We start from the raw sequence: 25,487 nt of genomic DNA, 5'->3' as shown, positions 1-25,487 counted from the left end.
AGCCGTCATGCGCAAGATCGACTGGGAACAAGCATCAATTATCGGGGGAGTGAAGAAATGGCTGTCACGCAGATATCTGGAGTCCCTGATAACCCAGGCACAACAGAAAGCACCCTAAATCGCAACGACGGTAATCTTCCGCCTACGTGCCCAAGATGCCGGGGGCGATTACTGCCACGGACTTAAGCTTCATGCTTTACGCGTTCCGTTTAGTGAACAAGTTTTCTGTACGGAAGCCGAAACATCTAATACCTTTTCGTCGGCGTTTCGTTTTCCTTTTGACAATGCACTAATGTGCGCTTGAGTTGTAATTGCTACACTTGGACGTACGACATACTTCTAGCCTCGTTTTTTTTTTCCCGGATAGCAACCCTTTCCAGCGGCATTCCCGACCCACTCGGATTCGTAATCTGCACAGCGTCTCAGCTGAGCCGGATACGAGGAGTTCGTCAAATTATGTGACAGCAATAATTACATTAGACGTGAAGCGTAACGACAGCCTTCCCTTCGTATAGAGGCTGGTGTTGGTCGCTTGCCTGGCGCGGTAGACGTCGCCAAAGCTTAGATTTCTGATTAGTACAATTAGATGCATGTGTTCTAGGACATCCCGAGAAGCAAAACATGCTAGCCGAATTCAGCTAATTCCGCGCTGTGTTGCATGCTTCGGGAGATTTCTATAAACACCAATTTTATTTCCCAATTTTTTCCCAATTTTATTTCCGCTGACTCTGCTGCGGCACATAACACCGTTCGTAGCCTGACATTAGTCCTGTTATAGGTAGGTACTCCTTTGAAAACATGTATGTGTGTGCGCGTGTTTTTCAATTTATATTCAGCCTTGACTGTGTATGTATAGGCAAGTAAATCTGCTGGCAATTGTCTGCGCAGGTCATTGGCCACGAGATGATGCATGGCTACGACGTTAGCGGCATCCTACGGGATTACAAGGGGCAGCTGTGGAGCTTCAGCAACTCAGACACGCTGAAGAAATATGCGGCCATTCTGCTATGCCTACGCAAGTCCTACGTGCAGGTGAAGGCCGTTACTTCTTTTGCGAGATTGTGCTTTTACGAAGTTCGCTAAATTGAATCGGGCATTTTCTGCTTTTTTATCAAGAAGCAGCTCATTTTAGTTTCCTTAATGGCTCCGAGGTCAATCTCCAAAATAGTAAGTGAAACAATTCAGAGACAGAGGGCTAAGCCAGAGCACGCAGCACATGTAATCGGCCCAGTATTGGAAATGTATTGGCAAAGACCGGTCCTACAAAGGATCAGCGTCTAGTGCAGAGCCATGGCGCCATCGTTCAGCGCAGCGTGGAACCCGGTCTCGTGCAGAGCCATGGCGCCATCGTTCAGCGCAACGTGGAACCCGTTGTAAACAACGAGGGCATTGCATGTGGCCACCCGAGTGGGCTGCGGGCGTATGGCTGTGTTTAACTGGAACCAGACTTTTCCTTGCAGCGAGGTTCAGTCTCTAGAAAGTGCTACGCCGGTATTGCAAAGGATTTCATGCTCACATCTACTCTCGACCACGAGAGAGAGTTTTTTTTCTTTTCTATTTCCTTCATTTTTACTGTCTCCTTTTTTTCATTTATATTTCATCCGCCCCTCGTCTTCTTATTTTTGTTCCTTAAGATGCGGAGAAGGGCAACCACTGTAGATTCAAAGGGAAATGGCTTGCTTACAAGGGCTAAGAATGCTGATTCCTGCAGTCTTTTGTTTCTCCCTGAAGCTCTCGTTCGGCTTCCTTTTCTGCGCAGGCGGCAAAGGAGCGGAACCTGGCCATCCTAAACGACGTGATCGATTCAGAGGGATTCGCCGACTACGCGGGTCTCCTGTTGACGTACGCCGCCTATCGGCGCCTCCCGTACCGAGAGCGACATGCTGTGCTGCCGAACCTCGGACTCAGCGCCGAGCAGACCTTCTTCGTCGCCCACTGCCTCAAGTGGTGCGACGTGGCCGCCAAGCTGAAGCGCAGCTCGCGTTACTGGAACAGCCGCTCTCGCTGCATCGTGCCACTGCGCAACATGGCCCAGTTCGCGGACGCGTTCTCCTGCCGCCGGGGGGCATCCATGAATCCTTGGGAGAAGTGTTCTTTCTGGTAGAGGCCAGAGAGGGTCCAGATTGACGTTTGCTGTTACCAGATGTAATTTTTTGCTCTCGGTTCGATACGAATCCCACGAGGCAAGCGGCACATTTACAGGCGCTCGTTAGCAAAATTAAATAGACATTCTACGAGGTCAAATGACTCATCAGCATTAAGCATCGGCGCATTTGAAGTTCGGCGTCTCGGTCGTCATTCTTCTGTCAATTATCTTACTTTATATCGGTGATATCGCCTAAATAGTGATCCCCGTCAATTTTGTGCATTTTCTGAGGCTGCCTTGTCGACTGAACTAGGTCTCAGTGTGGGCATTCCGCTGTCCACGCGGTTTTAAATGTTCAGTGTAGTAGGAACGGCGTTCACGTATACGTTGCAGTCTTCAGTACGTATAACACGTGTTATGCATATAAGCTGATAAATGTGCATTCTTATGGTATTGCACCGAAACTGTTTTCGTCCCATTTTCATTCTGAAGTAGACAGATATAAGCGAGGCGACAAATAGGCCACATGGTTGAGCCCAACCCAAGCAGATATGGCAAGATGAATATTACAACGCGCATTTATTTGGTCCGATCCAGGTTTTATTTGATGCGGATCTCAGCATATCTGGAATTTACCTGGCCAGATCTGCTCAATATATTAACATGGTTGTCCACGATCAGGAATGTCTAATGATCTGCGCACACAGGCTGATTCAGCTAAGTCGTCCCAAGTTTTAGAAAACAATTTTGTCATCAGCGATTCTAAAAATACTAGATTGTAAACATCCGTCTTGTTCAAGTCAACATAAATTTAAATGCGCCTGATTTTCTATTAAACAAAGTTAAAATAGATTTTGTTTTATTTATGGGGTATATTGTCCCAAAGCAACTCAGGCTATGAGGGACGCTGTAGTGAAGGTCTCCTGAAATATCGACGACCTGGGGTTCTTTAACGTGCACTGACATCGCGCAGTACACGGACCTTTAGAATTTTGCCTCCATCGAAATTCGACCGCAGCGGCCGCGGTCGAACCCGTGTCTTTCGGGTCAGCAGCCGAGTGCCATAACCACTGAGCCACCGCAGCGGCCAAAGTTAAATTAGGTAAGTTTTTACCTCGAACTACAACGAACCACTAAAAAGCACTACAGCTTTGTTAGCGTCTTTATAATAGTGCATTACGAATTCAAACACAAGAAACACAAAAATGTGTGATCCCGCGCTTTCGCACTTTCTATAAACATCAGTCCTTGACCCATAACCTTCCTGTTGGGCTCAACAATTACTATTCAATTCATGAATACAGTGTCAAGCAGCCGCATTCCTATTTTGCTAATATGAAATTTCTACTGCTATTTTGTTCTGTTAGCGATATTTCATATTGGGACAAATGTGCAGGAGCGGAAACAATGCCAACATCGGTCCAACAGAAAACAACCCAGCCCCGTGAGGTATAGTTACGTAATGGGAGCGTAGTCATCGCCTGTAACCTTTCTCCTTCCTGGCTTATTCCTATGTATTAGTTGAATGATAAAGGAAAGAGGGCCGTTTTTAATCGCGGATATAAAAATGAACAAAATAAATTCCCTGGCCGATGACAAGTGATTTAGCGTCCAGCAGTCGTCTGCTTTTAACGCGGTGACTTTAGAAGCCCTGTGGGGCCAAAATGCCACGTTGGTTACAATATTCGCCCATTGGCTGGAGGGAAGGAGCATCACCAGATTGGCGGTGACGTCACACACACAGTAATGACATCAACAGCTGCTATAATGCTATCGCACTGTCAGTGAAGAATGAACTGAGGTGTCAATGTGGATTTTCTTGCCTTCGGTGGAAACCGTTTCAGGGGCCCTTTCGGCACTGCCAAGCTCTATGGCTTCATCCTTTTTTTGATTGTGCAGAAACCAGGGGTCATACATTACAAAAGACGTTAACCACACGTAATTTCCAACCACCCATTTATGTTGCAAGTATATCAAAATAATAACGAATATATGGTGCCTGGAATCTTCAAGCAGCAACCCCGGCTGTAACAGGTACCCTAGTGAGAATACTTCAGATTTTGATCACTTGGGCGGTCATAACGTGTATTAGCAATGCGCACTGTAAGTGCCCCGAAATAAACAAGACCCACAGCATGGAGCTATTTCAGTCAGCTTACCAAGAAGCTGCGTGAAATGTATTGGTATACGACATAAGTAAATGAAGCACGGTATTCTGTGTCACTTGCCATTCTCTTGCAGAAATGGTGAACCAGTGTGTGTCCATGGGAAACCGTACGAATGATCATGACGGGACACATGCAATGCCTCCAATTTTTTATTGCGCAAATCAGCTATGCTTACAAAGCCATGAGAGGTTCCGTTTGCTTCTGCTCCAATTATCTCACATAGGTACATTCCCCACATTCAGATCCAGCTAGTTTAAGCACAGGCCAGGCAAGCTAGTTTATCGCTTTACTGAGCCCGCAACCGCGAACTACGTCCGGCGTGAGGCCTGTCCCGTTCCCGGCAGAGCGCCAGAGGCAAGTTGCTGAATGTGGGCAAGTACTTGACAAGCGAAAAGTGGCGGGAAAGACGCTCGCATCACAACGCTTGACGAAATTGGCTTGGTAAACGCAAACAACTGCCTGAACTAGGCTTCGGCTTGGTTGAATCATTCAACGACAGTGGTTGTGTTTTAAATAAGCCATGCCCTTGTTTAGCCACCCTTTTTTTATTCTCTCTCTTTGACAGCACATCTCCATTTTTCACCCTTCATCTCGTTTTCTTTCCTCTTCTTTTCTCAATCTTGGCTTGTCCTGTCTTTGGCTTGGCTTGACTTGGCGCTACTACGAAGAGATTGAGTTGCACGACGACTCATGGTAGGGCCCCCATGAACGGCTGTCGACGTAAAACAAGAGATGTGGTAGGGACGTCCGTTCGCTATTCGGAACCGTGAGCTTGTCTGTCCCTATCTACGATGCTTCGGGCAGCCAAATGAGACCAATTGTGTTCACCTATTTGTAATAAACATACTTCCGTAACCTCCGGACCTTGATTCAGCGTGAAGGCCTCACCTTGTGGGCAACAGGGTTCGCGAGCATTGGTCTCGCCCGACAAGTGACACTCCCAAAGTCAGAAAAACGGACACCAGTTTATTCCGGACTAAACAAACGCTTTCAAGGGGACACATTAGAGAACGTAGCGGCGGAGCACAGCATGCAGTCTAGGCTCTCAAGAGCGCAGTGCTCGGACTACAACAAAACGGCCCAAATACCTAAGCGTGCAAAACAAACATCAGAGTGGCAGTTCGGGCGAGTTGATTTGTCATGACGGAAATTATAGCGCTAAGAAACCAGGACGAACAAAAAAAAAGACACCACGAGCGCTAACTTTCAATTGAAGTTTATTCACTGCATGCGTAGTTCTTATACAGGCTGAATATCGCAGAAATGCTACCAGGCTATCATGCCGTGAGTCGCCACATAACACTCCCTTACCTTTTTTTACTTACATCATCAAGGAAATCAATTTGTTTCTTTGAGAACGAGATAGACGCTGCACTAACGCATTTATCTTTCAGTTTCCGTATCTGTCTGGCTTCTACAATCTCACGTGTTAGTTGCTGTTTATTTTTACTTATGATTCGACATTCTTTGAAAACTGAATGGCATCCCGCCGGCTTTCAATCAAAACAGTGTTCGGCAAGGTTCCCTTTGCCGTTCTATCCAAGTTCCTATTATTCCTCACTACCCCAGACAGGCTTAGTAAAGTGCATAGAGAAAAGCGTTGACAAATTCGGGGCCGTTGAATTTCAGAATGATACTGGTGTGTCAGTACAAGGATTTTTAGAGCTTTTATTTTTGTATATCCGGTGCACATTTATTAGCTGGCAGGAAAAACCCTACCTTCAAAAGGAGGGTATATATATGTATCGGGTCTTGCCTGGCACCAGTACTAAGCAATCTATTCTTATCTCATCTTGACAGGACTCTTAATGATCGCCTTAAATGTACAAGAGTAAAAAGAGTGTTTCACCCGAACAGCCACTCTGATCAAGTTCATTTCTAGTTCATCGGGCCCTTCTTTATGTATTTCTGCCAGTCCAATTGCCACCGTGTCACACATAGCAACAGCAGTGTGCCAAGCAAGATACGTGTCCTTCTGCGCACGATCGCGCATACTTCCGGTAGACATAAGACTGCTCTTCGGGGGCTTTATGCCTTCTGAGGGCCATGGAAAAAGAATTTGTAAAATACTAAAATCGGAGTTTCATCGACAAGCACGATTATACCGCAAACAAATGGATGTGAAACTGTGGGAAGCAGCCCCACCGGATACAGCGAGACACCAGCTACAGCAGTTCCTTCGTCTAGCCGACCAGACAGCCTAGTTCATGTGGCAGCATCAACAGAAGCACCTCCATTCCCGTCTGCTTTCCAGGCCTGTGGAGCGAAAAGGTTCCATCTACGTTCCGGAACAAGTCGTCCTGCCCGAAAGCATAAGGGATGTTCTAGTGCTTGGGCCGAAGTTCGCCGTGGAAACAAGGAAATCACCCCAGCAGCTGCTAACCCTTGTCCATACAGTATCCCGGCTTGCCCCTGCAGAACAAGGGGACCGCTGCGTCGCCGAAGGGATGGATGTCTTATCTAGGTGGGGGGTGCTGCTCGTTGCGGCGTAAGAAACCAGGCTGCTCGCGTAACAGGCACTCACGCTAAACAGCTACCCCATCTTCGGTGACGCCGCTTCCCTCTTCTGTCTTCCTGTTAAGATACCGCCCCGTCGTCCGTGCAAGTAAGTCGCGACGGCATGTGCTGGCCGCTGGAAGACCGCGCCCCAGCAGAGCTCTCTGCGTAATCTCCTGGCGCACTGCTTTCGCCTCCCTTATCAACCCATTGTATGCACCGTAATCACACGCCACATCTCCCGAGCAGCAGTCCTGTTACGCGCAGTCGCGCTGCATTCGTACGAACCTTAACGACTGGAAGACAGCGCGCGCAGTTTAACTGATAAAAAGGACCCGTAGAGCCCCACAAGCGTTATTACGCGACAGCCTAAGGATACCGTTCTGCACAAAAAACAGTGTCGCTGTTGCCGTAAGCGATCCGGTTGTGACAGAAAAATCCGGACTGACCGAAAAGGTGGCTGTTACAAGAGGCTCCCGTAGATGGAGCCGAACATATACCAGCGACGCACCGGATCTTTGGCGATGTGAGCAACCGCAAGCAACGCGCCAAGCGAGCGGGCTGTTGGCCGCCATCCTCCTCGTCGCCCTCATATAAACAAAGCTTAAGAGAACTTCTTGTTCCTTTAAGCTGTGTTTATTTGAGCGGTTCGACATCAAATGGCACCGACTCACGTTACTAGCGTGGCCTCTCAAGCTGCTGCGAAGCATACTCATCGCTGATGTACCCTGACCATCTGGTTCACGCTACCGCTGGCCACGCAGGCAGGATCGTACGGCCTGGTTAAAGCGGGGCTTTGTAAGAATTTCGTGCAGTCTCTCACATTATGATTGTGCTTATGATAGAGGAAACAATGTCTATGTCTGCATGCGTGGGCAAACCTTTAAAGGCAGAGCAGAATGTTTGTTTCCTCTACATTTCATTTTTTTCTGGGGTGGAGGGGGGGGGGGCAGTGTCTAAATACTATTTCCCCGCAGTTGTAGCAATGAATTTCGTTCATAAACACGATTTTCTCGGTTTGATTCGCTGGCGGCAACATTGTAGAACCCGTTTAATGCGTAGTGGCAGCGTTAAAAGGCCGGAAGAAGCCCAAACTAATCTGGTCTTTCTACCCCGGTGGCATCACTTGTTGCGTACGGGTGTGGCCTTGGCAGGTAAATAAACCATCAAATCGAGCGTGTTGATCCGACGAAACAGCGCATTTTCAATACCCGTACTTTCTTGGAGGCCTCAGTCGAGGGCACGGTCCTAAGGAGCAAACGCTTTAAACCCTGGCAAACTCATTCCTTGCCTTCGGACGAGCAGAGAGTCGATTACGCTTGTGTAGAATGGTCTGACGAGTGCTCAGAACAGTGTCTGCCACACCTGGCGGCAGTCACCTGGTTCGAGCTCAATTGGCAAATAGCGCCACTAGCATGGACACTGCGGCATTCGCGGCCGGCCGAGATACAGGCGTGTGTGACTTGCGGGTCACGAGCACTGGCTCTATCACTGAAATGTACCTTTCGGGTGAGCCGAGAAACGTCACGCTGCCGCCACTCTAATCGCAGCATAGCTCACAGTGGTCCTATAGGCCTCGCGAAATGCGATAACGCCGTGAACATGCATGCGTGCTTTGACATGCGCGTTCGCGGCTCAGTCAACACCAGTGTTCTTTCAGTAATACAGAGCCGACACTTGCCACGAGCAAATCACGTGCGCCTGTATATCGCTCAGCCGCGAAGGACGCAGCATCCACGCTCGTGACGCTTTTGACCATGTGATCTCGAACCCGATGTGTCCGGTTGGCTGCCACGAGGCGTCGCCGGCGCTATTCGGAGCGGGTAGAAGTAACCAAGCGAAGGTTATCTGATTGGTGGCTAAAATCGAGAGAAGAGTAAAATTTCATGTCATGGCTAGGTGGCTTGAGCCACCGCCCGATTTAAAGGGTTCAGCCATATCCATCCATCCATCCAGCGCCCGTCGGACCAGTCTGTACAATGTGATTGTCTCTGTACGCAAGCCGGGATGGAAGAGTGTCACTTCTATCCTGAAGCGCGACAACGGTACCGTGCAGTGTCGGGTGATTCTATACATGAGTATTGGAAATCGGACATCAGTTGAACAGAACGCTTGATTCGCGTAAACGGCGGTGGCCCAGTTTCCTCATCGCGCCCGTTATCGCTCATCGCTTGGCAACAACGCGGCTGCTCTCAGCTCGTTCGAGCGCCGCTGTGATAACCGTTCAGGCCCTCTTCGAGCTTCGTCACGGTGCGACCTTCGTCACCCTTTCATTCCAAACGGTGTGTGCGAACGCATGTAAGGTTGCTGGTTAGACAGGGAGTGAACGCAGAGCTGAGCACTTTTTGGGCCAAGCTGAGGCGGAGGGTGCCTACCAGATGGATTGCAGCTTGCAAAGCCAATCGTGCGCCGAAGAGTCCTCACAACAAGGAACGTAAAAGGAGCACTGCAGACGCGCAGAACGCACCAGAATGGTCCACGTGGTAGACGAGCTCTACGCAAGTGAAAGAGACGCTTTACCGTCTGGCATTAGAATTGGAAATTCAACCCCGCTTACAATACCTTGCGGCGAACTGAGGATTGATGACATCGTAGTGACTGAGACTGCAAATGCAGATGCGAATGGGGCTTGGAAAACCGCAACTTCTGGAACCTATTCCTGAGAAGGAAAGGTCAGCTTCCAGAGTGCGAGCAGCCTGACTTGAAGGCCCTACTGAATTGTCGAGCGACATGGCAGACCAACAAGTTTGTCTGTCGACAGATGTCGGTAGCATTCCCAGTGTTGCTGGGCGTATACTGCTCTGAACAGTGAAGACGCAGCGCAGCGTGTCACTGGACGCAGCGTATGAGATGATGCGCTTGTCAGCACCCTTCTGGGCAACAACTGCTTCTTAACGTGTGCTTCGAATTCTACGGCTATTTCATCCCCAGCCGCAGGTGAGCGAGCTCTACTCTTTTCGTGTACTGGTGTTGAAATGGCAACCAATTTTTCGACTGAATTGCTAACAGCAACGCTGCAAGGCTTTTCAGCACACTAGAAGTGCCAGCTTGTTTGCCTAGTGAGGGAAAATGGTCTTGTAGGGAAGGCGTGCAAGAAACGAAATCTTAGCAAAAAGGGAACGGATCGAATAACCGGTTGAACCGCTGAGGACAAGGTACAAAGTACAATTCTGTCATGCTAATCGTGCATAAGGCGGGTGTGTTATTTTCACAAGGATTCCATTCATATAATTGCAGAATATGTCACATGTGGCGAAAGCAGACGATCGTTTATGTGTAGTATTTTGTCTTATGGGGTCCTTTTCACGGCGATCTTCGTGTATGTAGTGAACATCACGCAAGCCTAAGTTTTTTTCATGCTCAGTACGCGAGCATTCGGGAATGTGATGTCTCATGAAAGTTATTTTGGTCGCTGATTAACTGCATTCTCATGCTAGAGGATAAGACATAGAAGTCTATAGAGTGATTCGCTTTTGAAAACACTAGGAAGCTGATGCGACCTCGAGCTTGGTGCTACCGTAACAAAATGTTGTTGACAGTGCATATAACACAGATTATTTAAGAAATATCCAAGAAAAGAAAACGATAAAGAATTACTGTAAAATGTATTTATCTAGAAATGCTCAGCCCAGGCATTTTATTTTGAGCGATCACAGATTTCAGTCACATTCACTAGCAAAATGAAAGCTTGAAAGTTTGATATTTGCTGAAGTTGTGAAAATGATATGAATTTTGTGGGCATCATTGCAATTGTAGATAGCTATAGGAACGGCCTGGTGGCATTATAAGGTTCTCTTGCTTTTTCGCGGTTGTTCTGAGCGACGTATCTCCATGAACGGCGTTAATTCTGTGAACTATGGACTTTAGAGCAATACTATTGGTCCCTTTTCTTTTAAACCATGAGCGCTGTCGAACTTGCCTCGCGTTTTCGCAAAGCAAGAATTTTTTAACGCAGTAAGTTTTCTATAATTCAGATTCATTGCATTGACTCGGCATGTACCTTAGACAATATGAGAAAATATATTAAAGTTTGTAGTTTTGCAGGGCACTCGTCAGCCGAGTTGAGAAGGGTGGCAGAGTGACGTAGGACTTAACTTGTTTTGCCAAAACTTCAATCTATGTTGTAGCAGTAGCACTAGTAGTAGCTGCTCTAGTAGCATGCAGTGCCAGTAGTAGTAGTTGTAGCTGTAGCAGTTGTAGTAGTAGTTCTAGTTGTAGCAGTAGTGGTAGTTGTAGTAGTGGCAGTAGTAGCAGTAGTAGGGGCAGAGGACCTATTTTCAAAAGCATGTGAGGGAAGGAGGAGCAAAATCTTGACCCGTACATCAATAACTACAAAAAATCTCCAAAACCAAAAGGCTGGGACAGCTGCTTTAGTTATTTTTTCTCTTTCATTTCACTGTTGTTCATTTACACTTAATCCCCCATTACCTTAAAATCGCCTTAAACATTCTCCCTGGCATACCTTATCAAGACCTGGCCAATCGCTCCTCGTGAGTATGTACCATGTATGAAGACACAATTAGCAACGATTGTCGACATCCGCATGCAAAACTAGAATCTTAGTTTTTGCACCTCGAGCATAATGTGAAAACACGATGATCCAGTTATTCTTTTTTTCCACATCTAAACCACAATGCGCTTCATGTGCAAGAGAAAAGAAGACTATCGTGCCACGTGCACTTGAGTCCACGCTAGCACGAGCTCAGAGCGATCGCTGATTCTTAGGCTTCGCAAGCGCTTCGTTCAAAGTTAATACGATCAACGTTTCTACTTTCAGCGGTAGTCTGTAAAAACGCCGGTCGCACTCGTCTCTCCAGAGGTTCTGCTTCTGCGATATGTGAGTATCGTGTTCTGTGTTTCTTTGGCGCGATCTGTTTAAAGGTATTTTACGCTAGCAGTACATCGGCACGGGCAGGTGGTTTCGATTCGCGCATACTGCTTCGACGCAACGATGGTGTACAAGAACACGCTTGTAGACTTGTAGACGGTACATACATGCTCCGGCGTGCTCTTATTCTGCAGATGTCGCTACGCCACCAAGTTAGCACTTCGGTTAGATCTTTAGTACTATTTAGTGCACTGCTCACTCATTCAAAATTTGTAGCAGATTTATGGAAAGCTCTCGGAGAGTGCGGGATCCTGAAAAGTGTAGTTGTTTATTTTTATCAACGAAAAAGAAAACTCAATGGCGCTTGCTTGGGCGACACGATGGAAATGCGTGAGCGGTCACCGTAACGAACTGCGCTCATTGAACACATGCCGATTTCTTTCTCATTTCTGTTATTTTCCGTTCTTGGTGTCTCATTGTTTTAGCTCTCATTTTTTAACACCACGACAACGGTTATTCTCAACACTTATAGGTCGCTGGGAGTCCTCATACTCTGCCTGGCGCAGTGGCGCAGCTGTTAAGCGACGCGCCGCTGCCCTGGGTGGCTGGGGCTGCCACCGGTGGGACTAGTGCGACCCAGGTCGCTCTTTCTGAGTTACCTCTCGCAACAAGTCTTTACTTCCCGCCTGCCACGGTGGGCAGCCTGTGATTACACCACAAGGTTGTTGTTTTTTATGCGATAGCATTAAGGGAGCCATGATGGCGAAAACTCTTCGGCGACATCGGCGTCGTCGTGGGTATGAAGCCTCCACCTGCTAGGTGGTGTTTAGTGTCAACCGTCGCCCTTTCCTCCTGGCCCTCTTCTCTCTCCCCTTCTCCACTTGTAGGGTCGAGATGGAAGACGACGAATGAAGATTTACTCAGCAAAAATGAAAACGACTAAGAAAAAAATGACTCAGACATCAGCAGGCCTACATAGAAATGATGCAACCTCCCGAAGAACTATTAGTACAACATTGAAGTCAGCGGGAGCTATTCCTTCTAGCATTGCTCGAGAAGAGCAACCTGGGTCTCACAAACCCCACCAGTGGCTGTATTTGAAACAGCCACCTGTCAGCGCTGTGGTGCATGACTTAAACGCAGCGCCATTGCGTCTGTACTACCGTGTAGAGTATCCGCGATCTGTAAATGCGACACATTATGTGAAATTGCATGGGCGGAATAGGAATAGAATTAGACTAATCGGGGAGAGAGATAACTGGGAATTGGATTGCAAATCAGAACTGAGATAGATTTGCGTGTGAAATAAGCATGCTATCGCATTTCCTCCGCATCAATTTAATTGATCGCAGGCAATTTTCTTTCGCAGGAGGTGGGGATGCAGAGGAGTGCCATTACACCCCTCACCCTCCTCACTCATATTTTATGCTCCAAACCTAGCGAATGGCAGAGGCGATAGAAAGGAGAGAGAGAGAGACCTTAGAAAAATACGCCTTTAGGCTTCGGGTCGTACTATGGTGGGCGGTACATTTGATGAACCGAGCGCCTCGCCTGTCTCTGCGCCAGAATCGCCCCTATTGAAATGTGGCCATTCAGAGTAGAAGTGACCTAAAAGTAGTGTTGAAATCTGGGTCAGTTGGTACATGTTCAGGAGTAAAACCAGTCAAAATACGGAACAAAGCGAAGAGACGAGGCACACACATGACAACTGGATTTTTACCAGCTCTTTGGGCGCCGAATTCACCCTGAGGCAATGGGACAGAGTCCGCGCTCGGCAAGTTATGATGGCAATTGCGCTGACACAAACCGTTGCCTGATTCTCGGGACCGTGCACACTTAGAAAGATACCCAGCGAAGAAGAAAGGCATTGCAGTAGTGTTGAAATCTTGGTCAGTTGGTACAGGTTCAGGAGTAAAACCAGTCAAAAGACGGAACACAGCGAAGAGACGAGGGACACACACGACGACTGGATTTTTACGAGCTCTTTGGGCGCCGTGTGTGTGCCTTGTCTCTTCGCTGTGTTCCGTCTTTTGACTGGTTTTACTCCTGACCCAAAAGCTTCAAGTGAGAATGCCTGATCAGCTCGCACCTGCTACGTACAACATTTGGCGGCCGGCTGTGTATTTCAGGAGCAACAAGTCCTTGTCCAAGGCCATTTACAGCCAGCATGGTTCTCACACAAGGACGCCCAACTACAGCAGGACAACGGAACCAACAGCGCAGCAAGAAGCCAGAAGGCTCCCAAGGCCACCAAGGCCACCGAGACCACCGCTAGTACATATAGGCTTTATTTCTTCATTTACTAAATCAATCAGATCTACAACTGCCCTAGCAATAAGCAAGCGTTGATTTTGTACACTCCTGTGTGGTCTTTTCAACTCAGAATAAGTGATCACGTGTACGGCTATACAACTTTTTTGGTATTATGACGGGAGTTTCGTTCAACGTTCCATGTAGCATCGCAGTGGCGAAACAGACGAGAGTAGGCGCATGTGCGCAGAGGAAGAGGATAAACTTTATTTAATAAGAGATAAAAAAAAACCTCCAAGAGCCCCCTGAACTTCCTCTCCAGCCTAGCCCGGTCAATCAGCTTGCGTTGTTTCCCAGGTTGTTGGGGTTGGTGTGTGAATGGGCGGGACACAGGTGAGATGTGGGATCTATATGTAGTGATATAGTGGGTGTGTGTGTGTGTGTGGGGGGGGGGGGGGGGGCTCCGCAGGTGGTACAGTATGAAGGAAAGTGGGTGAGGTGGAACGAGTGAGGGAACTGAAGTTGTCTCAAATGTATGCATTCTAATGGCCTAGCGTGAGTGGGGAGGAGGGTATATGATGAGACTTCGCCTGTAGTGCTGTATGAGAGTGTGCTACTCAGAGGGCTCGTTTTGGGTGTGGCCGTATGGTTGTGGAGGCCATCTACCGGCGCCCGGACGCAAAGTTCGTGGGCAAACGCATGAACGCACTCATTTTCGGGGATGCCCTCGTGCTCGGGGCCCCATGTAATGGTGATTTGCTGCTGTGGTGCTAGAAGCTTAGACAGTATATGGGCTGCAGATAAGGAACGGTGCCTTTACGGAGGAGTCTGTGCGCTGTTTGGGAGGGTGCAGATGTGTCCTGTAAGCATAGATATGGCCAGGTATTCTGCCTCTGTGGTGTTCGTGGTTCGGAGGGTTGCTGCTCCTTGGCCAGTGCCTGTGTCCAGGAAAGCCGCTGTGTGAGTGCCTGGGAATTGTGGGTGCGGTGTTACGTCGGTATATAGGATGTCTTGCCTTGCGCTGTATAGTTTTGTGAGGTGGGACGCACGTGCTTACCTGAGACCTTTATGGTGGTCTGGATGCATGTTTCGGAGAAGTGGCTTCAGTTTCCGGTTGCTTTGTAGGGTAGGTGCGAGGGTTGTTAGCTTGGGGTGGGAGATGGCGGTATTTGGCGGGCTGTAACTTAGTGTTCTAAGTGCAGCCCAGAGAGTGTTTGTCCCAGTCTACCTTGATGATTGGACGCGTGGGCTTCAGTTATTTCCTCTGTTATGCAATCATATAGCTCTAGCAGCTTAGTGGTGTTAGCGTGTCAGGGTAGGTGTAGTGCTGCGCAACCTCACAGTGAGGTTGTGATATGGTTGGTGGTATGCCAGTGTACTGGTTATTAGTGCGTCTATGATACGCAGTGTGTCGTTTTTCTTGAGTACTTTATTGTGTTTGGAGACGCTTCTGATAATATGTGTTATTTGGTTTATTTGAGTCTGTAGGAGATGTACGGCATGAGTCGCCTTGATGTCTTGCTGTATGTGTAGGCCAAGTATTCGGGGTTTTTTTTACTGTGGGTTTAGGTGTGCTGTCTATTCTTATTTTAATCACAGGCGCATGAATGGGCGGTTTGATAAGTAGTTCGGATTTAGTGGGCGCGCAGCTAAGGCCTGTCGATTGCTTGTATGTTTATATGGTGTTGGTTGCAGTTATTAAGGTGTCCTGTACATGCCCTGGTGCTCCAGTGGTGGCAGAGTGTGATATCATCGGCACATATTGCTTGGTGGAGGTTCGCAAGTTTTCAAGCAGATCAACCAGCGGAGCGATGGCAATGTTGAATAGGAGGGTGATAAAAACTATCTTTGTGGAATGCCGTGCTTGGGTAGATGGATGTTGGATGATGTAAGTTGTCCCAACATCGTAGTCGCCATGTGCTGGGAGAGGAATGCTTGTAATATTTCCATGTGCGCGTGGCACAGTTTGTTTTTGCTAGTGTGGATAAAATGTCGTCGTGGCTGACATTGTAGAAAAGTTTGGGTATATCTAGCGCCAGTATTGCTCGGGTGGCATGTTCGTGTATCTGATTGTTTAGTACAGTTTCTTTAAGTTGGATTAGTATGTCGAGTGTCGAAAGATAAGGTAAGAAGCCGAACTGAGTGCGTGAAAAAAAATTGCTGGCTTCCAGATGTGGTTTTAGCCTTCGTAGCACGACATGCTGGAATAATTTACCTACGCAGCTAGTCAGATATTCGACTGAGGCTATCTAGTGATAACTGTTTTCCAGGTATAGGTATAAAAACGATTTTGGCATGTTCCCACCGTTCTGGTATGGTGTTTGCCCTCCAGTGGTGGTTGTAGTACAGCATTACACCATGGATGTGTTATCCAAAGCTTGCGCAGCAGTCGATAGGTGATTTGGTCAGTTCCGGGGGTTGTGTTGCGGATTATGTGGTCCAGGGTAGCCCTTACCTCGGCTGTGGTGATATCTTCGTCAAGGTGAGGGTGGATTGATGGTGGGGATATCGGTGTTGCCGCAGCTTGGAGGGGAAGTGGTATGTATTTGTTTTAGGTATGGTATTATATCCATGCCTTGCTTGGTGGCAGTGTGCTTTAGTTTGTGCGTGCGGTCAGCCGTTTCTCGTTTGGTGGTTGTTAGGTCGAGGAGGGCCCGGAAGATGTTTCGTGTTTGTTTGGTGCTTAGTGTGTCCTGTAGCGTTTGGTTTGGTTTATGGGGGTTTAACGTCCCATAGCGACTCAGGCTATGAGGGACGCCGTAGTGAAGGTCTCCGGAAATTTCATCCACCTGGGGTTCTTTAACGTGCACTGACATCGCACAGCACACGGGCCCGTAGAATTTCGCCTCCATCGAAATTCGACGGCCGCGGCCGGGATCGAACCCGCGTCTTAGTTCTGTAGTGTGCCGCAGAGCCCTCTCCAATTGGCATCTGTTCAAGGGGCTCCCTATAAAGTTGCGGCATGTCTGTGATGTTAAAGCACGCCGCATCACGAATATTCTCGAGCAAAAATTTTGTATGCGCTTTGTAGAAGCTGAGTTATCCGTAGTCAAATTTTGAATTTTGGCGTCTTCGTGCCTTTCCGCCTCCTCTTGTGACTTTTTGCACGCTGAGAGGTCGGCGCTCGTTCGCCGGCCTCACCTCTGGGGGCTGCGCTTCCTTCCCGTCGGAGCAACGCCATTTATTGGCCGCCGACATTGTAGCTGCCTGACCTCCGACAGAATCTAACCAATAGCAATCTCTGAACTCGAATACGCAGGAGTCTTGCATGGTCTTGGTTCACTTGGCCGTGACGGACCGCCGTCTGCCGTTTTTCGTCCATAATCACGAACCAGAGTCATAATTTCTTGCCTTCCGGATGCATTGTAGGGGAATCTTCGCATTCGTTTTGGTCGTTTTGCGGTGGTAGATCGTCCAATTTTGACTCCTGCATGTCGGGGTCAGTCATGGCGTGCGCGATGCACGGGCGTAGCACGCCTAGGCTTAGCAAGAGTACGGGCGGTGGGCCGGCGGCAGTGCCGTCGCAGCCGTACACGTCGGCATTAGGCCTAGCTCGGTGGTGTGACCTAGCGGTACTTCATTTCGCGATAAAAATGTAATCTGAAGTCCAATTTGGCACAAATTCGTGCCGAATTCTTCCGGAATACTTGCTGCGTTCATTGGGGATGCTTCTAAGGCAGCGGGGCTGAACTGTTCTTCGCAAACCCATCGGCGCACGTCCTTCCTTTAAAGATTTTTGCGGGTTTTTTTAATGACGGCGGGGACCCTGAGGAGCGTCAGATGCTCGTAGCCTTGAAGGAGAAATTCCTTTTTGTTCATGGCAGCGTGGTCGTTGAGCAGGTTATGAGTTGTGTCGGCGGAGTGCCTCACCTTATAGGTTATATATTCTCGAAAGCCGACTTCCCGCATGAGTTAACCGGCAGCTTCTCCCAAAATAACCTATAAATTGCCTTTCTTTCAGGTGTTGTAGCCCTTACACAAGTCAAGAATAATGAAAACATCAAAAGGATTCTTGCTGTAACGTTCATTTTAGAGGCCATAACAGCTTGTAACCGTTAGAGAGGTAGCTTTATACGTCACCAGGAGTAGAGTGTGTGCGTGCTTCAAAGACTGCCTCCACGGTGATAGCCATGCGAATGTTACTTCCCGGTGTTAGAGAATGTAACAACGGCTCCAACAGCAATTATTATTTGTATATTTGCTTTTAGTTGCCTACATCGAACTAGCTTTTAGTTTTTCTACCAGATTTTCTGCTACAGAATGTACCTTTCAGTTCCATAAATTCAAGTTATAACCCAGCAGGCAGAAGCTGCGGGTACACCTGCTCTCTCTCTCTCTCTCTCTCTCTCTCTCTCTCTATATATATATATATATATATATATATATATATATATATATATATATATATATATATATATATATATATATATATATATATATATATATATATATATATATATATACGGCCATCTGTGCATTAACATTTACATCTCGCGGTCGCGGTAGGCGCTATGTAATCGGGACACTGTGGATAACTCCATCTATCTAATCTATTTATTGCTGTCAGTAAAAATTCATTATCTGTCTCCTTCTGACTATGCTGGCATTTGTCTAGCAGCTAAAGACGCATTTATCAGCGTGAAAATTGGGTTTAAAAATCTTACCGTCAGTTGATCCAAATTCGTGACGTCCTTGTCGAAAAGGACGGCTTGCCACCGTTCTGAAGAAATAGCGATGTAACGCAGCCTTTCGTATCCGTGCCCAAAAATCTGTGCCGACGCAGGCATTTCACTCGCGAAACTGGCCGATGATGGCGACAGCTGTATTTCGTCTTTTGATCCTGTTTACTTTATAAAAGCTCTGTTTTCGGTGCGAATAATCTCGCGGTACTCCATCGACAGAGGTCAACTTTATTTGCCCGTTATAATTAACCTTCCCCTCTGTTATGTCATTGGGCGCAGCAGCAGCAGAGACCCGGGGCCCACGAGGGTTCCGTCTACGAGACGCTGTCGACGCCCTTCTCGCTGTCGGAGTCCCTCCGACCGGCCCTGGCCAACTCGCTCAACCAGCGTCGCTGGGTCGACTCCTCCAGCGTGCACTCGTCCACCATGGTCGTGAGGCGGGCAAACGAGTCACCCGATTCGCCGCAGTTCTTGCACGTAAGCGCATAATCCAGGTGGCCTTCACTCCTTGCACCCCAGCATTAGTCGCAATCGATGTGGCAGCCCCATATTTGCGAGCCTGCAGGGCATAACTGCGTAGTACAGTTTCAGTAGTACGGCTGAGCCAGCATTGCGCACCAAGGCAAACAGGACAAGTCTGTAAAAGGCGCTTGCTCTCTTCTACTTGCCTGTGCGCCAGTCCTGGGAAAATCGCTTTCAATGTTAACGTTTGTTTCACGAGGTGGCGCTAGTTACACCCCTCCCCCCCAGGATTAAGATCTGCCGCAGAAGTTCATGAAAGCATGTGTCATATAAGGCTCACAGAACAATTAACTGAGGCTATTGTGATGGCAGCTTCCCGAACCTACACGAATTAGTGACGCATTTGCCGTCAGTCTGGAGTAAAGCGTCAACAGTGCCTCTGAACAGAACACATTTCATCGCCTTTATTTTTATGCATTTATGTCCAGAGGTGAAGTAGCATGCTTTGTAGTTAAGTCCTCATCAGACTAGGACAGCAGCCACCGTACTCCCACGTGGTCGCCTTTTTATTAATTATGTAGCAATAGTAGCGCTCTGAGCAGCCTTCCTAGTCGGTTGCTCTCTGCAAAATTATTCATAATTTTGAACTAGATATTTATTCTGACGTGTATGAATTTAACTCGCAAAGCGTTGGGGCTTGTTTCTGAAGACATCAAGACACGTAGCATATAGCACGGATATATGTTACACCCGAACACCTGATTTCTGGTTTGTGTGCCTTCACAGAGACGTGAGAAATATATTTTGATTAATGGTGACAAACCACGCTCAATCATGCTCGCCATTTTCTTCAAATACAATTTTTAATCCTCCACTGTAATCTTTCGTCACCTCCCTGCCACCAATCTTCCAATCGTTTTTTGCTAACTTCTACCTCAGATTTATTCACGTGGTCATTGTTACCTCTGAACTCTAGGGCCTCAGAGAGAGTGACTGTGCCTGCATCGACATCCGCATAGATACCGCCGCATTTTGGTGTCACATGTTCCATTGTTTGCAAATGTGTCATCGCTTTGGTTAAATTTCTTTTAGGAGTTTTAACTCTTACTACTTATGTTTGTCAAGTACGCGTCTGTCTGCACTGAAGGTCAATCTGACCAAAACCGTAGCCACGTGACCCCACTATATCGCATAGCAACAGTGGGCGCGTAGCACCTCAATTGATACCCCAAACCGTGCATTCCAAGGACCTTCGGATGGCTATTACGGCCGAACCGTTTGTCGCAAGGGGTTCCGGATGGTGCAAAAAACTATTCGCCGTGTTTTAATGCACACGTTTATGAAATTTATTAGCTGATATAACGAGGAAATTAACCGGGTATAGCGAAGGTGGCTGTAAATTGCAATATTAGTGCAAACCCATGAGGTAGATGGCACTGCTTGTGTTTTAGAAGGAATGTTTCCGGGAAGGAAACATCCGCGAATGTTTGGGTTTGGACTTCTGCATGTTTGCTGAGCCCCTCGATGTAAACGCTTGAAGCTCCCGTAAGCTAACGTAAGTTGAACACTGAGGCAGTGTTGGCGGAGAATTTTTTCTAGCTTTGCGTTCTAAGACACCCTGCTCTAGCTTCAAAAAGTACGACACCGACTCCTGAGGTATCACAGAAAGGTTCCTTCCTGATCTGCCTTCTTATATATTTATATATTTCTTCTTCTTCTTTGCCTCAAAAAACATGGCACATACCCACGCTGGGGGATTGGCCATGGTGTAGTGGCATAAGCAAAGAAATTTCCATAGGCGACTACGACAAATTTTAGCACCAAGCTTGAATTCTGAAAAATGTATCAATAAAAACGGCAAAAGAACATTTAAAGTTAAAGAACAGACAGAATTTTGGTGAAAAAAGAAGAGCTCGAAGAATATTAAAAGAATTAGCAAATCAACCTACCAGTTGCAATTATTTAATCATAGAGAATCCCACAAATTGAACCCATTGCAAATCTTTTGGCGCTCGCACCAAACGATAATAACACTGGCAGAGATAACGGGAGCCCTAACCTGGAGAGAGGGACCTCCAGGTAAATCTTTCTCTGAAGTGCGAACTTTGGACAGCAGAGGAGAAAATGGCATACAAATTCAACCTCCCCGCATGCGTCACATAGGTTTGTCGGTGTCAGCCCACACCTGCATAGATATAAATTCAAACTGGGAATCCTGCGCCGAAACCGCGCCATTGCTACCTCGCACAGCCTGGTTTTACACGAACGGTCGTTCCAATAATATGATAAGTGCTGATAATCAGTGGTATTTAGTAAGGGATCACGTAACCTGGCTGATGTGTTGGAACCGCTGAAACCTGGAAATCGCCAGCAGGCTGATATTCGGGAAAGGATGTGTCACTGACCGGTCAAGTCTGCTTCTTTTTCTTTGAATTAATCCAGTTTTTACCTTCCGCGTTTTTTACCTGTCGCTTAAGCTCTTTATTTCCCCGTCCGTAGCCGCCGCGCTGGTTCAGTGGTTATGGTACTTGGCTGTTGACCCGAATGACGCGGGTTCGATCGAGGCAAAATTCTGTAGGCCCGTGTGCTGTGCGATGTCAGTGCACGTTAAAGAACCCCAGGTGGTCGAAATTTCCGGAGTCCTTCACTACGTAGTCCATCATAGCCTGAGTCGCTTTGGGGCGTTAAACCTGAAATAAACCTTCAGAATTCTGCACCGATGCATCTGCATAAACAGAAGAGGTTCTTCACTCTCCGGTGGCGAAGCAGTGCTAGTGCTCAATTACCGAAGTTTCTGTATTCCACTAGCTCGCTTTTATGCAGTTTACTTCGCAGTTTGCTGATTTACAGTGACACGGAGTACAATGTGATGAACTGGATTGACACACAGTTTAGCTTATGGAATGCGAAGTATATGTACTATCGGTGAAGCGCTGAAGTAGTGCTAGTGCTCAATTAACGGAGTTTCTGTGTTCCACTAGCTCGCTTTTATGCAGTTTACTTCGCAGTTTGCTGATTTACGGTGACACAGAGTACAATGGGATGAACTGGATGGACACATATTAGCTTATGGAATGCGAAGTATATGTACTATCGGTGAAGCGCTGACGACGTCACTTTTAGCGCCGTTGGCCTTGTTGACTCTTCTTCCACAAACTGGTGACTCCGGACTTCGAGTTGCCCCGTCTCTGTTCCCGGCTTGCGCCTGCATCAGCCTACCGCTGCACGGAGCTCGAGACCCCGGCTGCCTTCGACGCCTGGCAACAGCTTCCTCCACTGCCTCGCCGCTTCTGTCATGCCGCATGAGCATGACGTCTCCGCGCTCAAGCTGCCCGAATTCTGGCTTTCTGACTCGCAACCCTGGCTCCTGACCATCGAGTCCAAGTTTCGCCTGTAAGCGGCATCACGTCCGGGTCACCAGTTTGTACAAGGAGCATCCCAGACGCAAGCCGAAGGTGTCTGGTGTCCACAAATTTATTAAGAGGACTCGTTCAGTCTGTATGCAGCGATGCTACCGGCAAGCCGAGAACACGCAGCGCCGAGATTCGATCGCGTAGCCATCGGATTCTGACCTGCGCGCGCCCGTCGGGCATGCTGGGGTATGCCGTCGTCTTCTGGAGCCGGGCACAACGTTGCACGCCACAGCCTTATACAAACAGCTGACGGCTTTTCAGTTTTTATAACGTTTTCTTTCTTCATTCTCTTGCGTTCCTAACAGCAGGTCTCGCGCTGTCAGTCAACATCGTACCTGCGGTGGCTTCCTCGGTGGTTAAGGCTTTGACGGCGACTGTGAAGATTCTCCATGCGCTTGAAACTCTTCGGCCGCAGTTTCCCCTGCGCGTTAAAGACCCGCAATCGTCTTCTACTGCGCAGATGCCGAAGCACCTGCGCGAGAGCATGTCTCCCGAGCAACACGAGGTGTACCTGGGCCTGCAGCAGGAGCCGTCGGCGTTCGCCTCGCGCCAGTTCGTGATCCCGCGCGAGAAGATGAACGACCCCGAGGTGCGCGAGTCGCTGCGCGCCTACGTCCAGTCCATCATCGAGGAGGCGGCCGAATGCGCCGAGGTGCTCAAGAGCTGCGCCCGCACCGAGTCCCTGTCGCTGCCGCCTCGCACGCTCCACAAGTGGGAGACCAAGGCCACCAAGAGCGGCGTGCGTCGGCCTAGCAGCGTAGTGGCCCCTGTCCAGTGACGAAAGCCAGCGTACTGAAAACGGCTGTATCTATCCTATGCCAGCCAAATGGCACCGCTAGCTTGTGCCTGTCCTAGTGTAAGGCCAAGGGAGCAAATACAGTATTTCTGAAGATTGAGTATTTATACACCACGAGGTTGGCCACCCATGTCCGACATCGCTATTTCAAATTATAGGCGAAAGTGAATAGGAAACACATTTTTAACGTAGTAAAATAGTTTAGCACCGCAGTGTGGGTAAATAATGAATCAGCCTTGAAGCTTTGTTGCTGGGCGAGTTGGTTGGAATTTATCATAGGCAGGCAGCGCAGGTGGTCGACGGGCAAGGACAAGTGCACACAATTTCGCTGAGCAGCACAGTTGTGTCCACTCCTCGTCCTTGTCTGTAGTCCGTCAGCGCTGCGTTCCTAAGAATCAGCCTTGGGTTTCCTGAGCACGCGTAGTAGCCAGATGTCGACACTTGTTCTCATGTGCGTTTGATACAGGGTCGCATAGAGGATTAAGTTTGAGGATATTTGATGAGAATAAAAAATAGCGGTGGTCGTCAGTGTTGTCCTGTGGTCTTTTCATTGCATGATCCGTTTTCGGTGCGCTGGTTTTCGCCACGCGGCAGTCAACTTTCCGGGCCAGCGTCCGCTCGTCCCTGCCCTACCTTTAATAATAATAATTGGTTTTTGGGGGGGAAGGAAATAGCGCAGTATCTGTCTCGTATACCGTTGGACACCTGAACCACGCCGTAAGGGAAGGGATAAAGTAGGGATTTAAAGAAGAAAGGAAGAAAGTGGTGCCGTAGTGGAGGGCTCCGGAATAATTTCGACCTCCTGGGGATCTTTAACGTGCACTGACATCGCACAGCACACGGGCGCCTTAGCGTTTTTCATCCATAAAAACGCAGCCGCCGCGGTCGGGTTCGAACCCGGGAACTCCGGATCAGTAGTCGAGCGCCCTAACCACTGAGCCACCGCGGCGGGTCGGCCCTACCTTTCATTCCTTTCATTCGCGTATTCTGGACGAAGACCCCAGATGGAAGCGAAGCCCGCTTGTGTATTCTCTAAATACTTGGAAAATTCATGAACTGCTAGCACACTGAAAACTGATTTGAAGGGAATGCTTTGCAGCGATCAGTTGGAATGTTGGGCGTGTGCATTCACACATGTGAAATGATGTAGAAAGCAAAATCGCGGTAACACTAGGTTTGGGCGGACTCTTGAACCACACTGTGAAAATTCTTGTCGGCTACTCGTTCGAACCCAGCCACGGTGGCCGCGTTTCTTTGGAGGCTGAACGCAAACGGCGCCCGTGCGCTGTGCGGTGTCAGTGCACGTTAAAGATCCCCAGGCGGTTAACACACTTCCAGAGCCCTCCACTACAACACCTCTCTTACTTCTCTCACTCCCTTTTTCCTCCTTTTCCACACAGCGCGGTTGAAGTGTCCACTCAGAAGTGGGACAGTTACTGCACCTTTGATTCCTAATAAGAGCCAATAATTGTCGAGGAAATCGAAGATTCTGTAACCCCCTCACTTCTCGATGGACACTTGTACGGCGCCGTGAGGGAAGGGAGGAAGGTGGGAGTGGAGAAACGAGTGCCTTAGTAGAGGGCTCCGGAATAATTCAGACCACCTATACCATCATATGCACTGACATCGCACAGCAAACTCCCTTCTTTTGCGTTTCGCCTCCAAAGAAACGCAACCGCACCGGCAGGGCTTACATCCGGGTAACACTGCTCAGTAACCAAATTAGCGCTCTTTGAAGAAAGGAAACGACGCAGTAACAGTCTCACTTCTCGCTGGACACCGCAACCGTGCAGTGAGGGAAGGAAGGAATGTGGGTATGAAATCGGTGCCGTAGTTGAGGGCTCCGGAAAATTTTCGACCACCCGGGGACGTTTAACGTGCATTGACATCGCACAGCATACGGGCGCCTTTTGTGTTTCATCTCCACCGAAACACAACCGCCGCGGCCGGGTTCGAACCCGGGTACTCCGGCTCAGTAGTCGAGCGCTCTAACCCCTGATCACCACAGCGGGTGCGCCGTCAAGGAAGTGAAATGGGACGAGGAAAGAAGAATAGATTCATACTATGCACACCTTGGTTCAATCCACCTGTGGTAACGTTGGTACCCGCAAGTGCATTATTACTGTGACAGCGAGCTGTTTCATGCACGAAGTGCATTTTCATTAATCATGCTTGTAGGTTAGAACCTGTGAGTAGAAAAAATTTGTTCTCCCCGCTTGTACAGCGCAAAGAAACGTCAGCTTAGGTGCTGCATCTTTTCGGAGCAACAACACGCATGTATTGCATTTAAAGGTTACCGCAATCCT

General features: G+C 48.3%; 2 protein-coding genes and 1 long non-coding RNA gene across 3 annotated transcripts in view; all 3 read left to right on the top strand.

The window, feature by feature from the left end:
- The window catches only part of LOC144095339 (membrane metallo-endopeptidase-like 1), a 37,473-nt gene extending 35,344 nt beyond the window's left edge, over window positions 1-2,129 (top strand). The window contains exons 10-11 of the mRNA XM_077629104.1: window positions 889-1,032; window positions 1,760-2,129. Coding sequence (XP_077485230.1) covers window positions 889-1,032; window positions 1,760-2,104 — 489 coding nt within the window. The 3' untranslated portion in view covers window positions 2,105-2,129. The remainder of the gene's footprint in view (window positions 1-888; window positions 1,033-1,759) is intronic.
- Window positions 2,130-9,044: 6,915 nt separating this feature from the next.
- Window positions 9,045-13,845, top strand: LOC144094796 (uncharacterized). Its single transcript, XR_013306574.1, has 3 exons — window positions 9,045-9,687; window positions 11,528-11,587; window positions 13,708-13,845. It is a non-coding gene; the product is annotated as an uncharacterized LOC144094796 (long non-coding RNA).
- Window positions 13,846-14,473: 628 nt separating this feature from the next.
- LOC144095338 (uncharacterized) overlaps window positions 14,474-25,487 on the top strand; it is a 29,427-nt gene continuing 18,413 nt past the window's right edge. Inside the window, exons 1-5 of the mRNA XM_077629102.1 lie at window positions 14,474-14,573; window positions 15,524-15,603; window positions 16,272-16,310; window positions 18,790-18,987; window positions 22,846-23,124. Coding sequence (XP_077485228.1) covers window positions 14,474-14,573; window positions 15,524-15,603; window positions 16,272-16,310; window positions 18,790-18,987; window positions 22,846-23,124 — 696 coding nt within the window. The remainder of the gene's footprint in view (window positions 14,574-15,523; window positions 15,604-16,271; window positions 16,311-18,789; window positions 18,988-22,845; window positions 23,125-25,487) is intronic.

This window comes from Amblyomma americanum, chromosome 6 (genome assembly GCF_052857255.1).
Source record: "Amblyomma americanum isolate KBUSLIRL-KWMA chromosome 6, ASM5285725v1, whole genome shotgun sequence".
Lineage (NCBI taxonomy): Eukaryota > Metazoa > Arthropoda > Arachnida > Ixodida > Ixodidae > Amblyomma > Amblyomma americanum.
Note: the sequence above shows the minus strand (reverse complement) of the source record. Positions and strands in the feature narration are given on the sequence as shown.